This window comes from Rhea americana, unplaced genomic scaffold (genome assembly GCF_003343005.1).
Source record: "Rhea americana isolate MKP2758 unplaced genomic scaffold, rheAme1 scaffold_175, whole genome shotgun sequence".
Taxonomy (NCBI): Eukaryota; Metazoa; Chordata; class Aves; order Rheiformes; family Rheidae; genus Rhea; species Rhea americana.
The window spans coordinates 1,107,521-1,125,419 of NW_028185872.1; the positions used below are offsets into that span (position 1 = coordinate 1,107,521).

Consider the following 17,899-nt stretch of genomic DNA (forward strand, 5'->3'; position numbering starts at 1 on the left):
AGGGCCTCAACCTGCAAACGAATTCATCTTGCAAAGTTTGAGAAGCAAAAACTTGGCCAGTTGCTAAACTTACCCCCCACGTAATTCAAACGTGGCTCCCGTGTTGCAGATATGACYGGAATACTGTCTGCAGTGTGCAAGCCTGTCAACAGACAGATGGGAATCCAGCCCTCGGTAATTACAGGCTTCCTAGGCAAGTTTAGTGTGTAAGGTGGCAGATCAAACGAAGCCCGTGGCGGTGCGCTAGAGCGGAGGTGTGCGTGTGGCAAGGGCAGTTAGTTACTCAGCATCCAGGGCAGAGGCACTGCCAGCAGAGATGTGCCGCCGTCGCGGGGCACGAAGCGGAGGGCTGCGGACAGCCTCACATCCAGACGCTGCTGGATTCAGCTACTGTGATTTATCTTTARCAGTAAAAACTTTAGAGTTTTCTATAAAATGAAACAAGCTTGAGATTCAAAGTATGTTTCCACCCTCTTCTCAGACTGAAGGGACTCATTTGTATGAGGGTTTAGTGGCAGAAATTGTTAGGCTGGTTGTAATGTACAAGGGTCTCTTTGAAATTTCTGCAGCTGAGGCTCCTTTGAGAGCTGGGGATGGGAACTTATTTTTAGGCATGGTCTAGATTTTCATTGATTTGGGTTGCAAGTGTGGCAGCAAATGAAAGGAGCATTAACACCCTGTATCCAAGGATGGGGATAGATCCAGGAGCATTAAGTTCTCAGCATCCTGACCACATCCCGATTTGTAACATTAAAAATACATTTGGATGCTGTGAATTTGGCAGATGTCAAGTGTCTATAAAATACTTAGTAGAGGACAGCTTTCTGATGTGGGTAATAACATCCAATAGAAATAGATACTGGCTAGAATCAAATAAAACTAGCATGTTTTTAGCACAACACTAGTAAGCGTATGGAAGCTATCAAGGTATTTTAACCATTACTGGGGACAGAACAATGTTAATTCAGTAGTTTGCAAGCTCAGAGTTTCCCAAGCAAGCAAAATACCTCTGAAGGCTTGCTCTTTCCCTAATTAAATGGCATTTTATAGTAACACAAGGGCCCCTCTTAGGTTCCTTTGTTTGCGTATTTCTGAATGCTTCAGTATCTGTGTACATGCACAAGGATGAATCAAGAGGTATTTAGAAATCACACACACCCACTAAGGGAATGTCAGGGCCTGACTGGCAGGATGAGGCAGCAGGAGCTGTGCCTGAGGTAGGGAAGGGAAGGAGGATGCTGCATCCCCCCCATTTGCCATGGCCTTGGGGATCTGGAGAGACTGACTGTAACACCCCAAAATGTTCTTTGGCTTGAATATTGTTGCTGATGGTGTTTGTATTGTTGTTGATGTGACTGTTACTGTAAGTGGCTAGAACCCTGGCTTTTAAAGGATGTGTCACTTAAATCTAGTCAATTAAAAATTCACGTCACTGTTGTTTTGCTAGGCTTGGCCTCATCCCACCTCTTGCTTGGGGGCATTTTCTTTCTACTGTTGCTGTGTGGAAGACCTCATGTAAACAGGTGACAAAACTGATGATGTGCAGATTGACCTTACTCCATAGGCAATCTTTCTAAATAATTCMTATTTTTAAGTTTTGTACTACAGTAGTGGCTCGACTGTTTTCCTGTTGCATCTCAAGGTGGAGAAGGTTGAAGAGCTGTGGTTCATTAGTCTGCTATGCTTTTCCCTCCATACTTTGAAGAATTTAATGAAAACTTGCGTAGCTCTGTCCAGCTTACCTTGGCTCCAGCTCTGAGCTACAGAGTTGGGTCCTCCATCTCCCACGCCTTAGCTCTCAGTGGCCTACATTTAATCACTACTGTTTACGCAAGAACAAGAGAGCTTCTGCTGTATAAATGCAAATTGCCTGAGAAATGGAGCTAGTTAAAAATCTGTCATGTGCTTGAATTGGAAGATTCCCCTCTCCCCTTCAGAAGAACTGGCTGAAGAAAGTCTGTTTTGAAGCCCTGCTCTTGCCGGCCCTGGGGCTAGGCAGTGCCAGGCAGAGGCACCTTGCTGTCTCCTGCTTCCCTCTCGCAGCCGGAAGGTGTCCTGAACCCATGCCGAGACAGGAGATCATAAATACGCTACAAACAGAGGAGGAGACCAGTGAACCAGAGCCAAAGCCTCTCTTGTACAGAGTGTTTTGGCTAGATTCTCTAGCCCTGTTGCCGGTTCTGCCCTCTTTCCTAAATTTACAGCTGTCAGAGGAGCTAGGGTACCCCAAGGAGAAACACGAAACAAGAAGCTTGAGTAAGTAACAGTAGCTGTTCTTAAGACGTTGCCGACGGATAGCCCTGCCTCTCTTGGGCAGTAGCGTCCTATTGATGCTGTATTTCTCAGCTGGAGCCTGAAGTTCAGGGACCGTGGAGGTTGTATGAAGTTGTAATAAATAATGCTGATGGGTTAATTGTAGCTTGCAGGCTCAGTTGTTGATTAGAGTCATATGGTATTTTTCCAGTACATCGCAACCTTAATTTCAACATCCTTGTTTCACATAACCGCAACAGATTATGTATCCAGTCTTTTTATTTATTAGTGGTCCTTTGCCCCTGAAATGACCTGCTATTTTAGGAAAGGAAATATAATAACCCAAAGTTTGTAAGCCCTTTGGGGTACCATACACACATTGCACTGATGAGGAGACCAGTAAGTTAATAACTCAAGGTGAACCCTGTGTCAAGCCACAGAAGATTAGCAGATATTGTTAACCACATAAATCAGTTATGTCAGATTAAGAGAATTCTGATGATATTGTTTTGACTTTAGAATTTCTGTCCAAAATAAATCCTCTATTAGTAAAATAATGAAAGCAATAAGAAAGTGCTTTTAAAACTCATGATTCACTGTCTTAAAGAGAGCAGTTATTGTATATAGCATGGTGAATTTACTGGATAGAAAATGCACTCTGAGCAAGTACGAAGGGTAGTCTCTCAAAGCCCGCAATTTCCCATTTCACAGGGGAGAGAGAATAAGTGTTAATGTAATAAGCTTCTGTGTTAGACCTTGACTAATTAGGCCTATTATCACATCTTAGAAGTCAACTTCTTATCCCTCAATAATGAGCATCATTTATCAAATACAAGATTTAAAAAAAAAGTTTGAGTTTCTTTGGTCGTGCTCTCTTTGCTTTACTCTAACTTTGCAGTGGCCACGATGGTGAACTTTTTTTTTTCCCCCCATTATTGGTTGGTTTAATTTCCTCCCTCTGCTTGCAGTACTTTACTTTCAAGTGCTGCAGTTGGAATGTTATGGCCTAAAACTTATTTGGTTTCTTTAGAAAGAACCATTAAGATTGTTTAATGGTAGGTTTTGTCCAACAAGTAACGCTTTTGAGTTGCTTCTGAATTTTCCATCAGAGTTATCTGATGGTGTCCTTCTGGCTAAAAGAATAATAAATTTTCATCCAGCATTAATTTCAGCAGATCATATGTGTTTGAAAAAAAGTCTTCATCTCTAAATATAAACTATATATATTTAAAAAAAAAAACCCTAAGTACATTAATAGAGCACATTAATGAATTCATTTCTTCCAGCTCAAATAAGAATATACAGTGGGGTTTTTTAGTTTTTTTAGGAGAGTAGCTACTGAATTAGTTGAAGATTTATATCTTAATGGCTAAGCAACATTTGGAAGCAAGTCTTAAGAAATGAAACTAGTGTTTATGAGCAATACTGGCTTACTCAAGTCCATTAAGTTTGCTGCTGAGTTCTCTGTGTGGGTTTTTAACAGTTCTGGAAATGTGTACCTTCTCAAAGAGCTGCGATATAAAAATCGAACCGAACGGCAGCTGCTGTTCCTCTCTCCCGAATTACAGCCATGTTGTTTTKCTAAGCAGCAGGAGACCAGACTTCTTCAATTCGTCGTACGGGGGCAGAGCACTCATCTCGCTTGTGGCTTTCTGCAGTCTCTGAGAAGGTGGAAGCAAGAAGCGTCAGGACYGGGGGATGACACCCGGTCACCTTATTTCTGGCAGTTTTAAGTATGCAGGAATAACGTCCTGTTTGAATTGGGTCAGTGTTTCCGTGGTGGTTTTAGGTGCGGCGTTCGCCCGCTGCGGCGCGTGYCTGCCCGAGAGCAGAGCAGCGAGCRGTAGGAACTCGCTCTTTGGGCGTGAACCAGTTTCTTCTAAAGAGCCTCTGCTGATTTTTGTCACAGTACTATTACTATTAAGTAGCACCTTGACCTGTTACAGATGTAGATGGAGTGTGATTCCTTAACAGTGAACAAAAGAGGAAACTGCTGTTATGTGGACAGCTAGAAATCCTCTTTGGGCCTGCTTTGGACCAATCTCTGAAAATARATTATGGTGCAGTTACTTTGGAAAAGGCCCCTGTGTTCAGGTAGAGGATGCTTTATCTCATGTAGAAGATGGATAGCCCAGTTTACCTTGGTGGATAGGGATTTTAATGTAAAACCGCCCRAAGAACCGAGATGGAAATCCTTGCTCACTGTGTTGTTTACCCAGCTCTTGGTCTCTGAAGGCTGTTGAGAATGAATGACCTTCTGAGTTGAATATTGATGTTTAAAGTAGCAACTCATGCTGTCTTTCTTGGAAAACAGGTTAGAGGTGCTACCACCAGAGGGAAGGATTGTGGTGAATGGCTGAAGGTCTCACCACACAGCTTGGCAATCRTGTGTCGGAAACGAGAGAGTTGCTGTGACTGTTGTCTGAGTCTGTATTTGAAAAACTCTCTGCGGGAGAGGAGAGRGGAATCAGACCTGTTTCAGAAGGGCGAGCTAGTGTTGTGAATTTGGGAGTGATCCTGCTGGGTGTTCTGCGTTGGTCCATGTGCCGCATGGCTTGCAGGGCCTCCCTGGGCTTCCTACGGCCAATTCTCCGTAGCGTATCTCCCAGTAGTTTTTTCACATGTATACARTCTGAGCAAACTTCTGTTCCCGAAAGTTGGCTTGAGGTGATCCAAATATTGAAGGAGTTCTGTGAGATTGCCTTGGCTTTGGGGATGGAGGAGGCTAGTTGAATAATGTCTCCTTTTGGAGACACTTTTTTTGTGGGCTGGCTAAACCCTCTTTTCTTCTCAGAGAATTCAGCAGCTCTGACCTTTCTTGGGMTCATGCAGAGAAATTAGCATTTAACAGTAGTGCTGAAGCAAAGGGAAACATTGCAGCTGGCATCTGTGAAGACCTTCAGGTTGAGGATTTTTCTTTTCCCCTACAGACCTATCCAAATCTCAGAATGTGCAGGGCATTTGCTGCTTGCTTAATAGTCCACTTGAGTAATCTGCTGCTTCCATGGTCTGGCACTCAGTACAGAGGCAGTAGTTAAATATGTTGAAAAGAGCATTTGGTTTTTATTTAATCCACATGCCTTTGAATGGAATACAACTATTCTAAATAGTGACTAGGCTGCAGCCAAATTAGAGGGAAGGTGGAGGTGTTCATTCCTAATATAGCTGTCCCTGTAGCACATTTAAATGTTCAGTTCATTTACTGAATATGCTATGTGATAGCTGTGTGACGCTGATAGATAAAGTGTTAACTTTCACATGATTCAAAAGATATTTCAGAGGAGACTTTTTCCCCCCCTCTGGAAAATGAATTATAAAATGTTTCCAACTTTTATACTTTTATTATAATGTAGCTATGTTCCAGCAAAACCTCCTGGCGGACAGTTTGCTATTAAATTTAACACATCTTCATTTGGAAATGTATTTGAAGGATYTTGTAGCTAGTATTGTAACCTTGGTCATGGGACTGGATATAAAAACAGAAGAATAGAAGCTTGCTTAACTGCAGGAAAGAAAGTGGAGCTGGAGATGAAATTATTGCCAGACTGAGAAGGCACAACATGTTGAGTTACTTCAGAGACCAGATTTTGGGTGTCTGATTTTGGACATGTGGCTCTGCTTGAGGCATCCATACGAAGCTCACACCGGTTGTGAGAGGTCAGAATACACTATGGTTGTTTAAGGGAGACCTGATGCCCCAAGAAACCTACACCAAAATGGTACAAAAAGACAGGCCAGGTTTGCTTACTGTGCCCAGCTCTCTTGTGGATACTGCTTAACGTATGCACTCTGTTTTGTGCCTAGGAAGAATCACTCCCCTTAATCTGTAGGTAAAAGCCTGAATTGTCCATATCAAAGGAATCAATAAAACATGCATCACTTCTTTTTAGCAGGATGATGTCCTACTAATTCAGTGAAGTTTTTAGGCAAACGCTCTGTTCTATATGTAAGGCATTCAAAGAAAGGAAAATGAATAGATGATTGTTCAGCACAGCAATGCCTATGTCACTTGGTTTGACTTTAGAAGAACTACAGTGCCAAATTTGTAGATAAAAGTTCAACAACAAAAGAGCAGTTAAGAAGATGCATCTAATATCAGGACCAGTGATACAGTGTAGCTATTAGAAGTGAAAGTTGGAATAAACCAAAAACATACCATCATTAGGAAGTTTTTTCAGTGCTTGTCATAATGTAGAGGTTTTCTTTCCCTGTCTAAAGACATATTGATCAGTAGAAGTTTACCTTTTTTTCTGCACTTAGAAATTTCATACAGTAACCTTAAACTTGTTGATGTTCCAGTTCGTATCACATAGAAGTACTTTCTTAGAAAATATCGGTCAGATTTTCAGAGCATTATTGTAAAATGAATACTGAAACATTGGTCCACCCAGATTGAAATCCCAGTATAAAAGTATTAACATATTGGCTTTTGATGTGCTAACCATATTTTCTTTGTAACAGAGCAGCTCCCCTTCACTGCCCCAGTCCAGGTTGTTGAATGGAGCAACTGTATATTTCTTAAAAGGTGAAGGCTGAATGGATTCTCTCTACTCTTTGCTTCTTTTCTAGGCTCTAGAGGAAGCCCAGAAAGCAATTCAACAACTCTTTGGTAAAATTAAGGATATTAAAGACAAAGCTGAAAAATCAGAACAAATGGTGAGTAGCAGTTTCTTCCTAGCCTTGGAAAGAGACTGGCATGCTATTTTTGCTTCTAGCTTTCATTAGAAAGAAAGCATTTTTGTCTGTGGTACTACTGACTGATTGGTAATGGCTGTTGAATGTGTTGTAGATCGAAAAATCCAATAGTGTTTGTGGAACCTGTGTCCTTGTCCTTGTTTTAGCCTGGCTGTAGAGCTGTCATGTTTCTAGTCCCTAAGGGAGGAGAGAGCCCTTATCTCCTTAAAACATTGCTACTGTGGCTTGATATTTAACCAGACTCTTGTTTTTGCATTCCTTAGGTTAAAGAAATCACACGGGATATCAAGCAGCTAGATCATGCCAAGCGTCATCTGACCACTTCCATCACCACCCTCAATCACCTGCATATGCTGGCAGGGGGTGTGGATTCACTGGAGTAAGCATGTGTATTTTTAGTGATGTTTTAACACAACTGTCGAATTCTCTAGACCAGCTCTGAGTAGATTTGTAACAGCTGCTTGTTCTTCTGGAGGAAAGTTTGCTTGCAGACTGAAGTTGTGACTTTGGCCGATCCTTGCTCTATTACTCGAAGTGATGGGCAGCCTATAGTGTTTTGTCTAAGGGTTTGCAACATCAGTTGCTTAATTGTGGTGTTGATCATTGGTGATAAGAAATGAGTCTTACTTCATTAAAGAGTAATGCAATCCAGCATCCTCGTTAAGAATATGCTCTTCAAGGGTTTGGGGAGATTCTTGTCAGTCTTGGGTTTTAAACCAGAATGAAATCTCTTTTCAGAAAGGTCTGCTCTAGTCCTGAGAGGAATGAGTTCAAAGAAGCCTTACAGTTTGTAGTATGTATGGAGTTGAGGCCACATGTTCCCAATAGTCTCCTGTGTTTTTTAATGTGCTTGAGGAACACACTGGCTAAGGCAATCCGGTTTTTACATGTTGCATCTGTGAATTTGTAAGACACAGGCACAGACTGTTCTTGGATTGTAGTAAATTCTGCACGAACACTGGGTTGCTAAGTGTTTAGAATTAAATTTTACTTAAGCTGCTGTCTCCACTGGAATGAGCTAATGGATGAGGGAAAAAATAAACTTTTTTTCTCTCAGTTCCCTGYGAAAGTTATTAACAGAAAAGTTGAGGCTAATAGCTTTTCAGCATAATGATTCTGCTCCCCGTGAAGCTCTAACTCGCACTTTGTGTGTGATGACAAATGGCTTAATTCAGGTCGTTATAGTGGAAAAGCATTTGCTGCCTTTGGACCCATACTGGGAAGTGAATGCATTCAGTAGTTTACATATTCTTTGCCAAGTATTGGTTTTGACATTTATGTTTTTTGAAGCATTGTTAGATGTATGTTGGATTGGTTTATTTTAGCATCAGTTGAATGAAATTGTAATGCTGTATTGGAATGTTAATGAAGAGTTGTGTATTTTAGAAAAATAAATGTCAATAGGGACTGGCATGATCCAGCAAGGATGAGGTAACCTGTGGAATTACCGCCCAAGATTTTCAACAAACGTGCCTTTGTAAATCTCCAATTTCCTCTACAGGGCTATGACCAGGAGGAGACAATATGGAGAGGTTGCCAACCTCCTCCAAGGTGTCGTGAATGTGTTAGAGCACTTCAACAAATACATGGGGATTCCTCAGATTCGACAGCTTTCTGAAAGGTAAAATAATCAAATACTGAGCATTTACGTGCCTGCTGGGAAGGAAGGTTAGAAAATGCTTTATACGGAATGAGTTCCACGGGAATGTAAAGGCTGGACATGGTCCTTTGAGCTTGTTTCCAGCCAAAACTGGTTAAAATTTGATGCATTTTGAGCAGTCTGTTCTGTTAAATAACAGCAGTTAATATGGATGTAATTCATAAATGTTCTGGACTTCTTGTTGACAGGCTTTTAATTTTACTTACCTAGAGTAATTTGTAGAAGTACAGATTTTTTCTAACTTTATCTTGGTGTACAAGTGTTTGTGGTAAACCCTGAGGTGGTACTTTCTGCTGCTTTCTTAACTTCTCAGTGAGATAGTCCAGMTGCCTGGCATGAAGCAGAAATATATGCATTTAACATAGTGGTGCTTGGGGCCACTTTCTGCCCAGACATGTGCCTTACTGCTATGAAATTGCATAGTAGGCTAAGGGTTGGATCTTTTTCTGACCTGCACCAAGAACTGTTCCATCTTGCCATGGGTTAGGCAGGCAGGATTTCTTATTGTGGACTTYCCACATTCAGATATTCCAAGCACCTTGAGCGTCTTCTGTCAAAACTTGTATATAATGTCCAATTGTGCTGAGTTTTGAGGCTTGTAGTAACAAAGTCTTCCAAAATAACATGCAGCTTCCCTGACTGATTTAAAGCTTTGCGCTTGTAAAAACGTTTTTGAGCTTGTATAGCCCTGATTCTCTAGCACGGTTATCTRTCTGAATTGGAGTTCAAGAAGAAAAGCCCACCGTTCTCCACAGTAGTAGATGAAGTCTCAGTGGTGCCTAAGCCACCAGATCTCCTAGGGTTTTGACTTCATTTGGGACTTGGCAGTTAGGTGCCAAGATCTAGAGCCTTCCCGTTCAATGGGACATTGCTGTCCCTGGGGTGGGCTGGGAGCCCAAACCTATTTTTCCTGCTTTACAGCAGGCTTTATTTCCCTCATGCCACACACGTTATTTGCTCAACAGCCTGCAGTAGTGCTGAGCACAGCTCTGAGATGAAAGCAGCCTGTTGACATTAGGGGTGAACCTTCTTAATGGCTATGATATTTGATAGTGTTTCTTTTCAGCTTGATGTTTGAACACTGCAAATCTGTACTGCCATTCTCTTGATGTCTCGCATGACTTTGCTCATTACAGAGGTACTTGAAGGAGCCTTCTAAGCCCAGTAGTTGTTGTTTTGTTTTTTTGGTAATTCCCTTTGCTAAGACAGCGGCTGGCTGCCTGTGCTGTTGAAACTGTGTTCGAGTGTTTGTAGTTTTCATGTAAATCTACTGGACTTTATTGTATAGATACCTAGTCCAGAAAACCCAGATGGAATCTACGAGACTGAGGTAGAGAAAGATCCACCCTAAATCCAGGGGGAGATAGGAGGCCTTTGATTCAACAAAGCACTTGACCGTAAGCCTTCGCTTAAATGAACATGAATGTTAAAGAGATACAAATGTATGCCAGTGCTTTTCTGCACATAGGTTGTTGTCTATTCCAGTCCTTCTGCTCAGAACTCCTTTCACTTTCTTCTGGATTTGTAGTGCCCTGGGCAGAAGTCTGCTGGCACTGGGCATTTAACAGCTGTGTATAGTTTAAGCCGCAGGCCAGAATTCTGGTGGTTTTTCCCTTTCTAATGGAAGATTATTCACTACTTTTGTAGTTGCTGATAATTAGAAAAAACTTCATGCTGCTGCTAMAAGGCACAATGGTATCAAGTCACACTAGAGAGCCTGGCAGGAATGTGGAAGAAAACTCCCTTTGTTTTAATCTCGCTCCAAGATAAGGATCTGAAGCTCCGAGTCTTTCTCATATTTTTAGATTTGCCTCTGTTGGATTTTCCTTCCAGTGTTTACAGAGTGAGAGTTGCACCATCTGGTAGTGATAGAAGTGGCTGTTTTGTGGGGTGAAAGGAGAGCTACACCCAATATGTTGCTAGGATCTCTTTACTACTTTGACATCCAGGCAGCAAATTACTCCAGGGAGCTTTACTGTGCTGTAATATCTGCTTTGGACTTTGACTACACATGTACCTATTAGAGCACAATTTGAAGTTGACTTTTTCTCTCTTTGCTTGAAAATACTGTCATGATTTATGAAACATCAAAGGAAGTTTGCCTGACTTCTTTAGTACTATTTTTATACTGTTAAATTGCTGGGGTTTATATCATCATGACTTTAGTTTAATAGCACAGCTGAAGCCTCTTGGACATTTGCAAAAGCAAGAAATGCTTCTTTATATAAGTAGATTTTGGTGAAGATGAGGGGCAGTAACTGACATCTATTAAATACATGGCTGGATGAGCAGATTTTCTTGCTTTCCTTATTAAAGAGTCTCTCTTTCTTAGTGTGAATGGATTGAAGTCAAATATGAATGGGAAACCATGGGAAAGAAAAGTGCCTGCCTAGTGCTGGTGAATGTAATCACTGTCACATGGTGTTTAATTTAGGTTCCTACTCCTTGATGCTGTGAAAACTAATGATGTGTTTTAAATATTGCTTTCCACCTGCCCTGTCCCTTGGGAAATAATCAAACTTTTTGTATTTGGAGAGTTGACTGGACCCTCAGTTACTTGGGTTCTTGTACTGATGCTCTTGATGTAAAAACGTCRCAATTCAGATCCAAGTGCAGATATTTTTCTACTTATATTCCTAAACCAACTTCTAATCTGGTGCATTGGAAGGTGTTTGTTGTAGTTAATAGTGATATTTTATGTCTTATTTCTGTTCTGTTTTCTGTCTCTGGAGAGAGTTTTCAATCAGTGGTCACAAACCCATCCATGAAAGAGGTCTGAAAAGCCTACCAGATAGTGGGGGGAAAAAAGCCTGGAAAGTATTTAGAAGATAATTGTAAGTTTACTGCAGTAAAAAAAGGCTAGCTCAGCCCCTTTTTATCTCAGTAGACTTCCAGGCCTAGTTTAAGATTTCTGGTAGCTTTGGCTAAAGGAATTGTGGTTTCTAGCAATTTATTGTCATTTGAAACAGCAGTGTGTGGTGTAGTTTTGTTTGGTTGGGCTTTTTGTTTAAGGTTGAGCGAGTGAGTTTGTTTGCTCTTTAAGGTGAAGGCAAGCCAGAGAAAAGTCACTAATCCTCACGAGTGCGAAGGTGGTGGTGTGTTCCTGCCGCCTGGAGCCAGGCTGGCCGCTGGGTCACCCTGGTCAGGGAGGGACAGCTGGGTAACACTGACCCAAGAAGAGATCCTAAATCTGTTGCAGACCAAGAGTGAGATTGCTGAGACTTTGTGCGTTAYTCACTTTTGGCAACTAGTGAAACGCACGCTTTATTATGCACGCACCCAGCTGGTCCTTGGTGGYGGATACAAGTGAAGGAAGCCTTGGGATCAAGGCTCCAGGCTCTGCAATTTCCATTTCCCTAGTGTGAGGATTATTTTGAATTGAAAGGCTCAGAGCTTTCCATGGGGAGCAATAATCTCTAGTGGTTAAGCWAGTGCCTTCCTGTGTTCTCTAACACAATCTCTCTGCAAAGAATGTGGCATAAAAACTTCTATGTTTCTGAGTGCCTGTTAGTGGAAAGAAAAAAATTTGTGTGTGCCTGTGTGGGCTTATACAAAAAGTGATAATTACTGGGAGGGCAGTGAGGCACGCTCTGGTTGCTCACACATGCCTAAATCTTGGACTGCTTTGATTTCTCTGCCTGCCCTATCCATAAGAAATGTAAAAAAAAAAATGCTAAAACCAGTTTTCCTTGTTTGTTTTTGAGATGTATATGCATGATTAAATACATATACACACATATATATTTTAACACCTCAACTCAACAAGGCATTTGTGCAAGTTTCTTAATTTAAGGATATGAGAACCTCCATTAAGAATATCTGTAAGTACTTTTCTGAATCAGAGCCTAAAATAACAAAGTCTGTGGACAGGGCTTTTAACTGCTTGATGGGGCCTCTTTTACGTTTGTTGAATCCTTAGGAATCTGGCTGTTCTTTCAGTACTTTCACTGTACTTTGCTCTGCAGCTGCTTTCAAATGGGAAGGTTACTGCAGATTTTCCTATATAAGGAAATAAGTACCAGGGCTAATAGTTTCACTTGTTTATATAATCTCATTCATTTATGTGGCTCCTGATACCAAAGACTTTTTGTTTCTTGACTATTTAAAAGATGCTATTTTTTTTTTCCAGTCCACATTCAGTGTGGTTTTTTTTCCTTTTTCTGTTTTTTTTGATGGTGGAGGGGTTTGGTTCTGTGGTGCTTTCTGACGTGAGTTACTTGTGCGGCTTAAGCAGGATTATACCTGTTGGGGCTGCTAGGATGGGCTTCTTGCTTAAATTTCCAACTCCTCCTTTCTCAATGTATTAGTGAATCCCTTCTATTTTACAGTTAGATATGCAGGTATTAATTGTGCTCTATACCTGGAAGGCTCTATAAGTCTTCAAACATTCTTGCGAAGCAGAGAGCTTAAGTGAGAATTATGTTTGACATTGCAGGCAGGAAGGTTTTCAAGCAAAATCACCATAAATCCTGCATAATGCAGGTCATACGTACAGTTAAATCACAAGTATTATGTTATATTTTAACCCTAACTTTTAAAGGAATAGAATCTTCTGCTTTTGGCACCATTAAAGAATCCAGTCTGTTCTCCAACATTGTCAGATTGTCTGGTAGTGTTTCTGCCACTAATGGATCTGACATGGGAAGATTAAAGTTGAGTCTTAAAAATATGCAAATTCTTCACTTGCCTACCCCTGCTCTTTACAAACATCTTCATAAAAGTAAATGTACCCTTTCTAACATATCAGTCTCTCTGGAAAAATGCACTGCTTTGAATAATCAATTTAGTCATTAAAGTGTTTCCAGTATAATAAAAAGTGATGGAAGAATTCAAGGTCTACAGAGGAATATAAGTGCCCAGCTATTTATTTTGGCTCTCTCTAGTATGTGTAGGCATTTCCATTTCCCTAGAAGTATCAGTTAAGGCATATTGACTTTTATTTCTGGAAATTATTTAGCTGAGAGAATAAAGCTTCCAAAGAGCAAGATTGTGGTCTGTTCAGACTTTTTCACCCATTTCATACCTTTGCTCTTTTATGCTGCTTAAGACATAAAGAATTTATAGTATATCACCACAGCCAAGCAGTATTCACATGGATGCATTTAAAAGTAGGTCAGTGCACATGGAATTGTGAAAAATTCGCAGTGAAGATTGAGACACTATGAAGCTTTTTTGTTAGAAAGATACTTCTGATAAATTGTGTTCAATACAGAGATGTAAAGATTTGCAATGAATTGATCACACTGATATCAAAGGGATGGTGGTGATTCTTCAGCTGAGGAACTGACTCTTACTGAAATACTAACTTTTGCAGCAGGGTCTTAATGTGTGGGTTTTTTTTCCCCTTAGCTTGCTTTTTTCTTAAAAAAAAAAAAAAGAGAGAGAGAGAGAAAAAAACATAAGGTAACTATTAGGATTGAAGTCCATTTTGTAGTTATGTTTGCAGAAAACAAACCAAAAACATTGTACCACCAACAAAGTCGTCATTTCCTATTTCTTCGCTAGGGTGAAGGCAGCACAAAATGAGTTAGGACAGCAAATCCTGGCTGACTTTGAAGAAGCCTTTCCTTCACAAGGTACAAAGGTAAAGAGCTGATTTTCCCCTATTCCATCCCTTGAACAGTGGTGCTGAAATTAGCTATCAGATGTAATTGTCACTTGCTTTTATCTCATTTTACTTCTACATTTAATCTGCTTCTGTTTCAGGAGTTACTTTAGAAAGCAAACAAATCTCTCAAGCTGTAGGGTGATGTGTATAACATTTCTCCCTGTTTCCTTCTGAATGCGTGAGGGAAATGACACCCTTCCTCTCGTGCTGCGTTTGAGGTCTGCTTGGGAAGCATTGTTATGCTGACCATTTTGTCCAGATGGAGGAAAGCACTAGTTAATGTGACCCTGTCACAGCGACTTTCRAAGCTGGTCTGTTGTTTGAACACGTTTATGGCAGTAAGGCCTGCAAGCCGGTCAAGGAACGCAGCAGGCGTTGCGTGCACAGCCCCTGCACCCCGAGCGCCTGACCCAGGTGGTTCTTGCCCGTGTTGCTGCTTATTTGAGCTTATTTATTTGCTTATTTATATAGATGCAAAAGATGCATTTAGGAGAAGCGGAAATTGAATTTAGGGAAAGCCAAGTGTAGGCTGTTTCATGACATGCTGTCACCAAGTCTGCTGGGGCCTGTTGTCCCTGTGTTATACAGACAGCACAGCTATAAGCCTGAGCTAGGATTAAGGTACAAAATATGCTTTGCCTTTGGGAGCAATTCACAGGTTAGCCAAATAATGCATCTGAGTACTTGCAAAGGGTACAGTCTTCATAAAACTAACAAAAGTGCAGAAAAGAGAAATGTTTGGAGCAGTTCCCTGGTAAAGAGCAAATCTGTGCCCACATGAAGGAGCTTCAAAAGAGTGGTTTTTTAAAATGCTTCTAAATTATATTTTCTGTATTCTCCACTGATGTAGTGTTATGGGCTAGTACAGATCAGCATCAGATGCTAACCTATATGTTGCAACTTGATCAGCTCTGGACTGCTTTTTTTCCATTAGTTTGGCCTTCAATTCTACAGGAAAACTTTCTTGTCCTACTTGCCAATCACTTCTCTTGGCTGTTCTTCAGAATATCTAGACTAGTGGAAGGCTTTGCAGAAATCATGGGTCAGTGACCCTTTTCTGTAGAAGGAGCTGGCTGCACTTCTGCAGGTTGGTCGCTTCCTGGCTGTGGAGCCACACAACTTTACTGCCTGTGCTAAGGAGGGAGCTCAATTGTTTGTCTAATAGCAGAAAGCATCAAAAAGAAAAGTATTGGGAAAGGGTAAAAACAAGATAACCCTGGATGCAGTACAACTTGCAATCACCCCTTTGGCTATTTAACTTTAAACCATGTCTTCCTGTTTATTTTGACAGAGGCCTGGTGGACCCAGCAATGTCCTGCGTGATGCATGTTTAGTTGCCAATGTCCTGGATCCCAGAATCAAACAGGAAATCATCAAGAAATTTATTAAGCAACACCTCTCAGAGTATTTGGTCCTTTTCCAGGAAAACCAAGATGTAAGGAAAACATAGSAAGCCAGATTTGGATTTTGCATTTTGCTCTGGTAGTATGTACAAACCTCACACTTCCCCAACTTCCTCTGGTACTGTGTTCCTAACCTGGGGGCTTGGAGGCTGCGACTTGCTGGTGTGCTGGTGACTGGCTGATGAATTTGGAGGCAATGTGGTCTCCTGCTGGGATTATTTCCACCTTCCTTAGAGCTCAGATTCATAGATCAGCTTTGGAAAAGTTTTTCCCCTACTGTAACAAATGAATTCAAATTAGACGTATACTTTCTAACTTGTAAAGGGTTGAGAATTGATTGTTGCAACTCCCCTTTTACCAAACCTTAAAAAAGGTGAGTGAGGGGGTKGGAGGGAACATGTCTAGTAAGTGGAACAGTTTATGTAGATAATCTTTAAAATTCTTGTCTTGATGCTAACATTTCTTAATAATATAATCTTCTCAGATTTATGAAAGAATGTTTTGAGTCAAAGATATATTTTAACTATTAAATTATGATAGTTTATGACAAAGAGGAAAAACTCTAAAATGCTTCATTTAAAATAACTTTTTTTTTCAGGAAAGTTCTTTGATCTTTTTGCTTTTTTGAGTAAAAAGTACAAATGTTTTGGGGGGAGGAGGTGATCCCACTCTGCTCTTGTAGTAAGGATTCTGGTTTATAGTGACACAAACCCTGGAGTCTGAAAACCAATTGAACGTGAAAATCCAGGAATTCCTGACTTCTGATCCCAGTGCTCACCTTAACTTCTCTGTCTGCAAAATAAATAGTGGGATTGAATGAATTATTGGATTTAGTTTTCAATAGTACCTACATGATTTAGAAGTGCTGTCTTCCTTATTTTCAACAGAACTTGGTCTCTAAATTCATGTAAGGCAGAATTTTTCAGTCTAGCTTAAGTATTTTGAAGAATGACTGTTAGTATTCAAAGTATTATTAATATTGGTCAAGTTAAGTTGATTGATAGCCCAATTTCCTCTCTGAAGCAACTGCAGGAAAATTAAGTGGTCAGGCTGCATGTTAGCAGCTGCTGCTCTTGAGGATGTTGTTCTCTATGGTATTCAGGTCGCCTGGCTGGATAAGATCGACAGGCGCTACGCTTGGATAAAACGCCAGCTGGTGGACTACGAGGAGAAGTATGGGCGCATGTTCCCCCAGGAGTGGTGCATGACGGAGCGTATCGCGGTGGAGTTCTGTCACGTCACAAGGTGAGCGCGTATGGGTAACCCGCAACGCTTTCCGGCGTCACCTGCCTTAAAAGATTGGCCTCTCTTTTTGCCAAATCAATCACGTACACAAAGGACTTTAAAGACCGTCTCCAAATATTTGTATAGCTTGTTTGCGTTTTAAAACGACAACAAAAAAAGTGAAAATCCTAAGAAGTAGCCTTGAAACTGTATTTACTGTCGAGGGAGTGAGACAAAGTGGAAATGAATGTTAGTTTGGCAGAGGTAAGAATCAATAATAATAAAGGCTGAATGAGAAAGCACGAGCTGACTGCTGTGACTRCCCCAGGCCAGTCTCTTTGAAAGGCAGATGTAGGGGATGAGAGGAAATGCTAGCCAGAGTCCCAGGAGCACCATTACCTGTGTTCTGGAATACCACTGGCTTTTCTAGCTGGACTGGTGGAGGGGATGTTTGGAGACAAAGCTCTAAACAACTGTGGTTATGTATTTGAGTGTGACCTACAAGGCAGTTTTGTAGTTGAGTGAGAGGAGCTTAGGAATTATCTTGAATTTTGTGCTGAAAGTGTCTCTCTAGATACTAGACTGAACTACAACCTCTTCATATGCACACAGGTGACTGTTTCCATCTGGAAAACTACATTTGTCTTTTTTTTTTTTTTTTCTCTCCCCCACTCCCCTTTCAGGACAGAGCTCGCTAAGATAATGCGCACAAGAGCAAAGGAGATTGAGGTGAAATTGCTTTTGTTTGCAATTCAGAGGACAACCAACTTTGAAGGACTGCTGGCTAAACGCTTCTCAGGTTGCACTCTGGCTGATGGGACAGTGGTAAGGGGATTTCTAAAGAGCAGTCCTTTGGTCCCTAACTTTTGGAGGAGAAAAAAGCCTTTTCTTATACCTAGATATGGTAATAGGAGACTGAAAAGCATGCCTGCTGCAGTCTTTGCTGCTAGGAAAATTCCGACTTGCCCCAGCATAGCATGTTAAGTGTGTCTGTACTTGGTGAGTTAGAGTTGAGCAAAGGGATTCTTGAGCTTGCAGTGTGTGGTAGATGGGAGG

At 41.0% G+C, this 17,899-nt stretch overlaps 1 protein-coding gene across 1 annotated transcript in view; it reads left to right on the forward strand.

The window, feature by feature from the left end:
• VPS53 (VPS53 subunit of GARP complex) overlaps positions 1-17,899 on the forward strand; it is a 68,699-nt gene that overhangs the window by 14,753 nt on the left and 36,047 nt on the right. Inside the window, exons 6-12 of the mRNA XM_085301250.1 lie at positions 6,823-6,909; positions 7,212-7,327; positions 8,450-8,569; positions 14,114-14,192; positions 15,508-15,651; positions 16,722-16,864; positions 17,527-17,668. Of these exons, the coding sequence (XP_085157376.1) occupies positions 6,823-6,909; positions 7,212-7,327; positions 8,450-8,569; positions 14,114-14,192; positions 15,508-15,651; positions 16,722-16,864; positions 17,527-17,668 (831 nt within the window). The remainder of the gene's footprint in view (positions 1-6,822; positions 6,910-7,211; positions 7,328-8,449; positions 8,570-14,113; positions 14,193-15,507; positions 15,652-16,721; positions 16,865-17,526; positions 17,669-17,899) is intronic.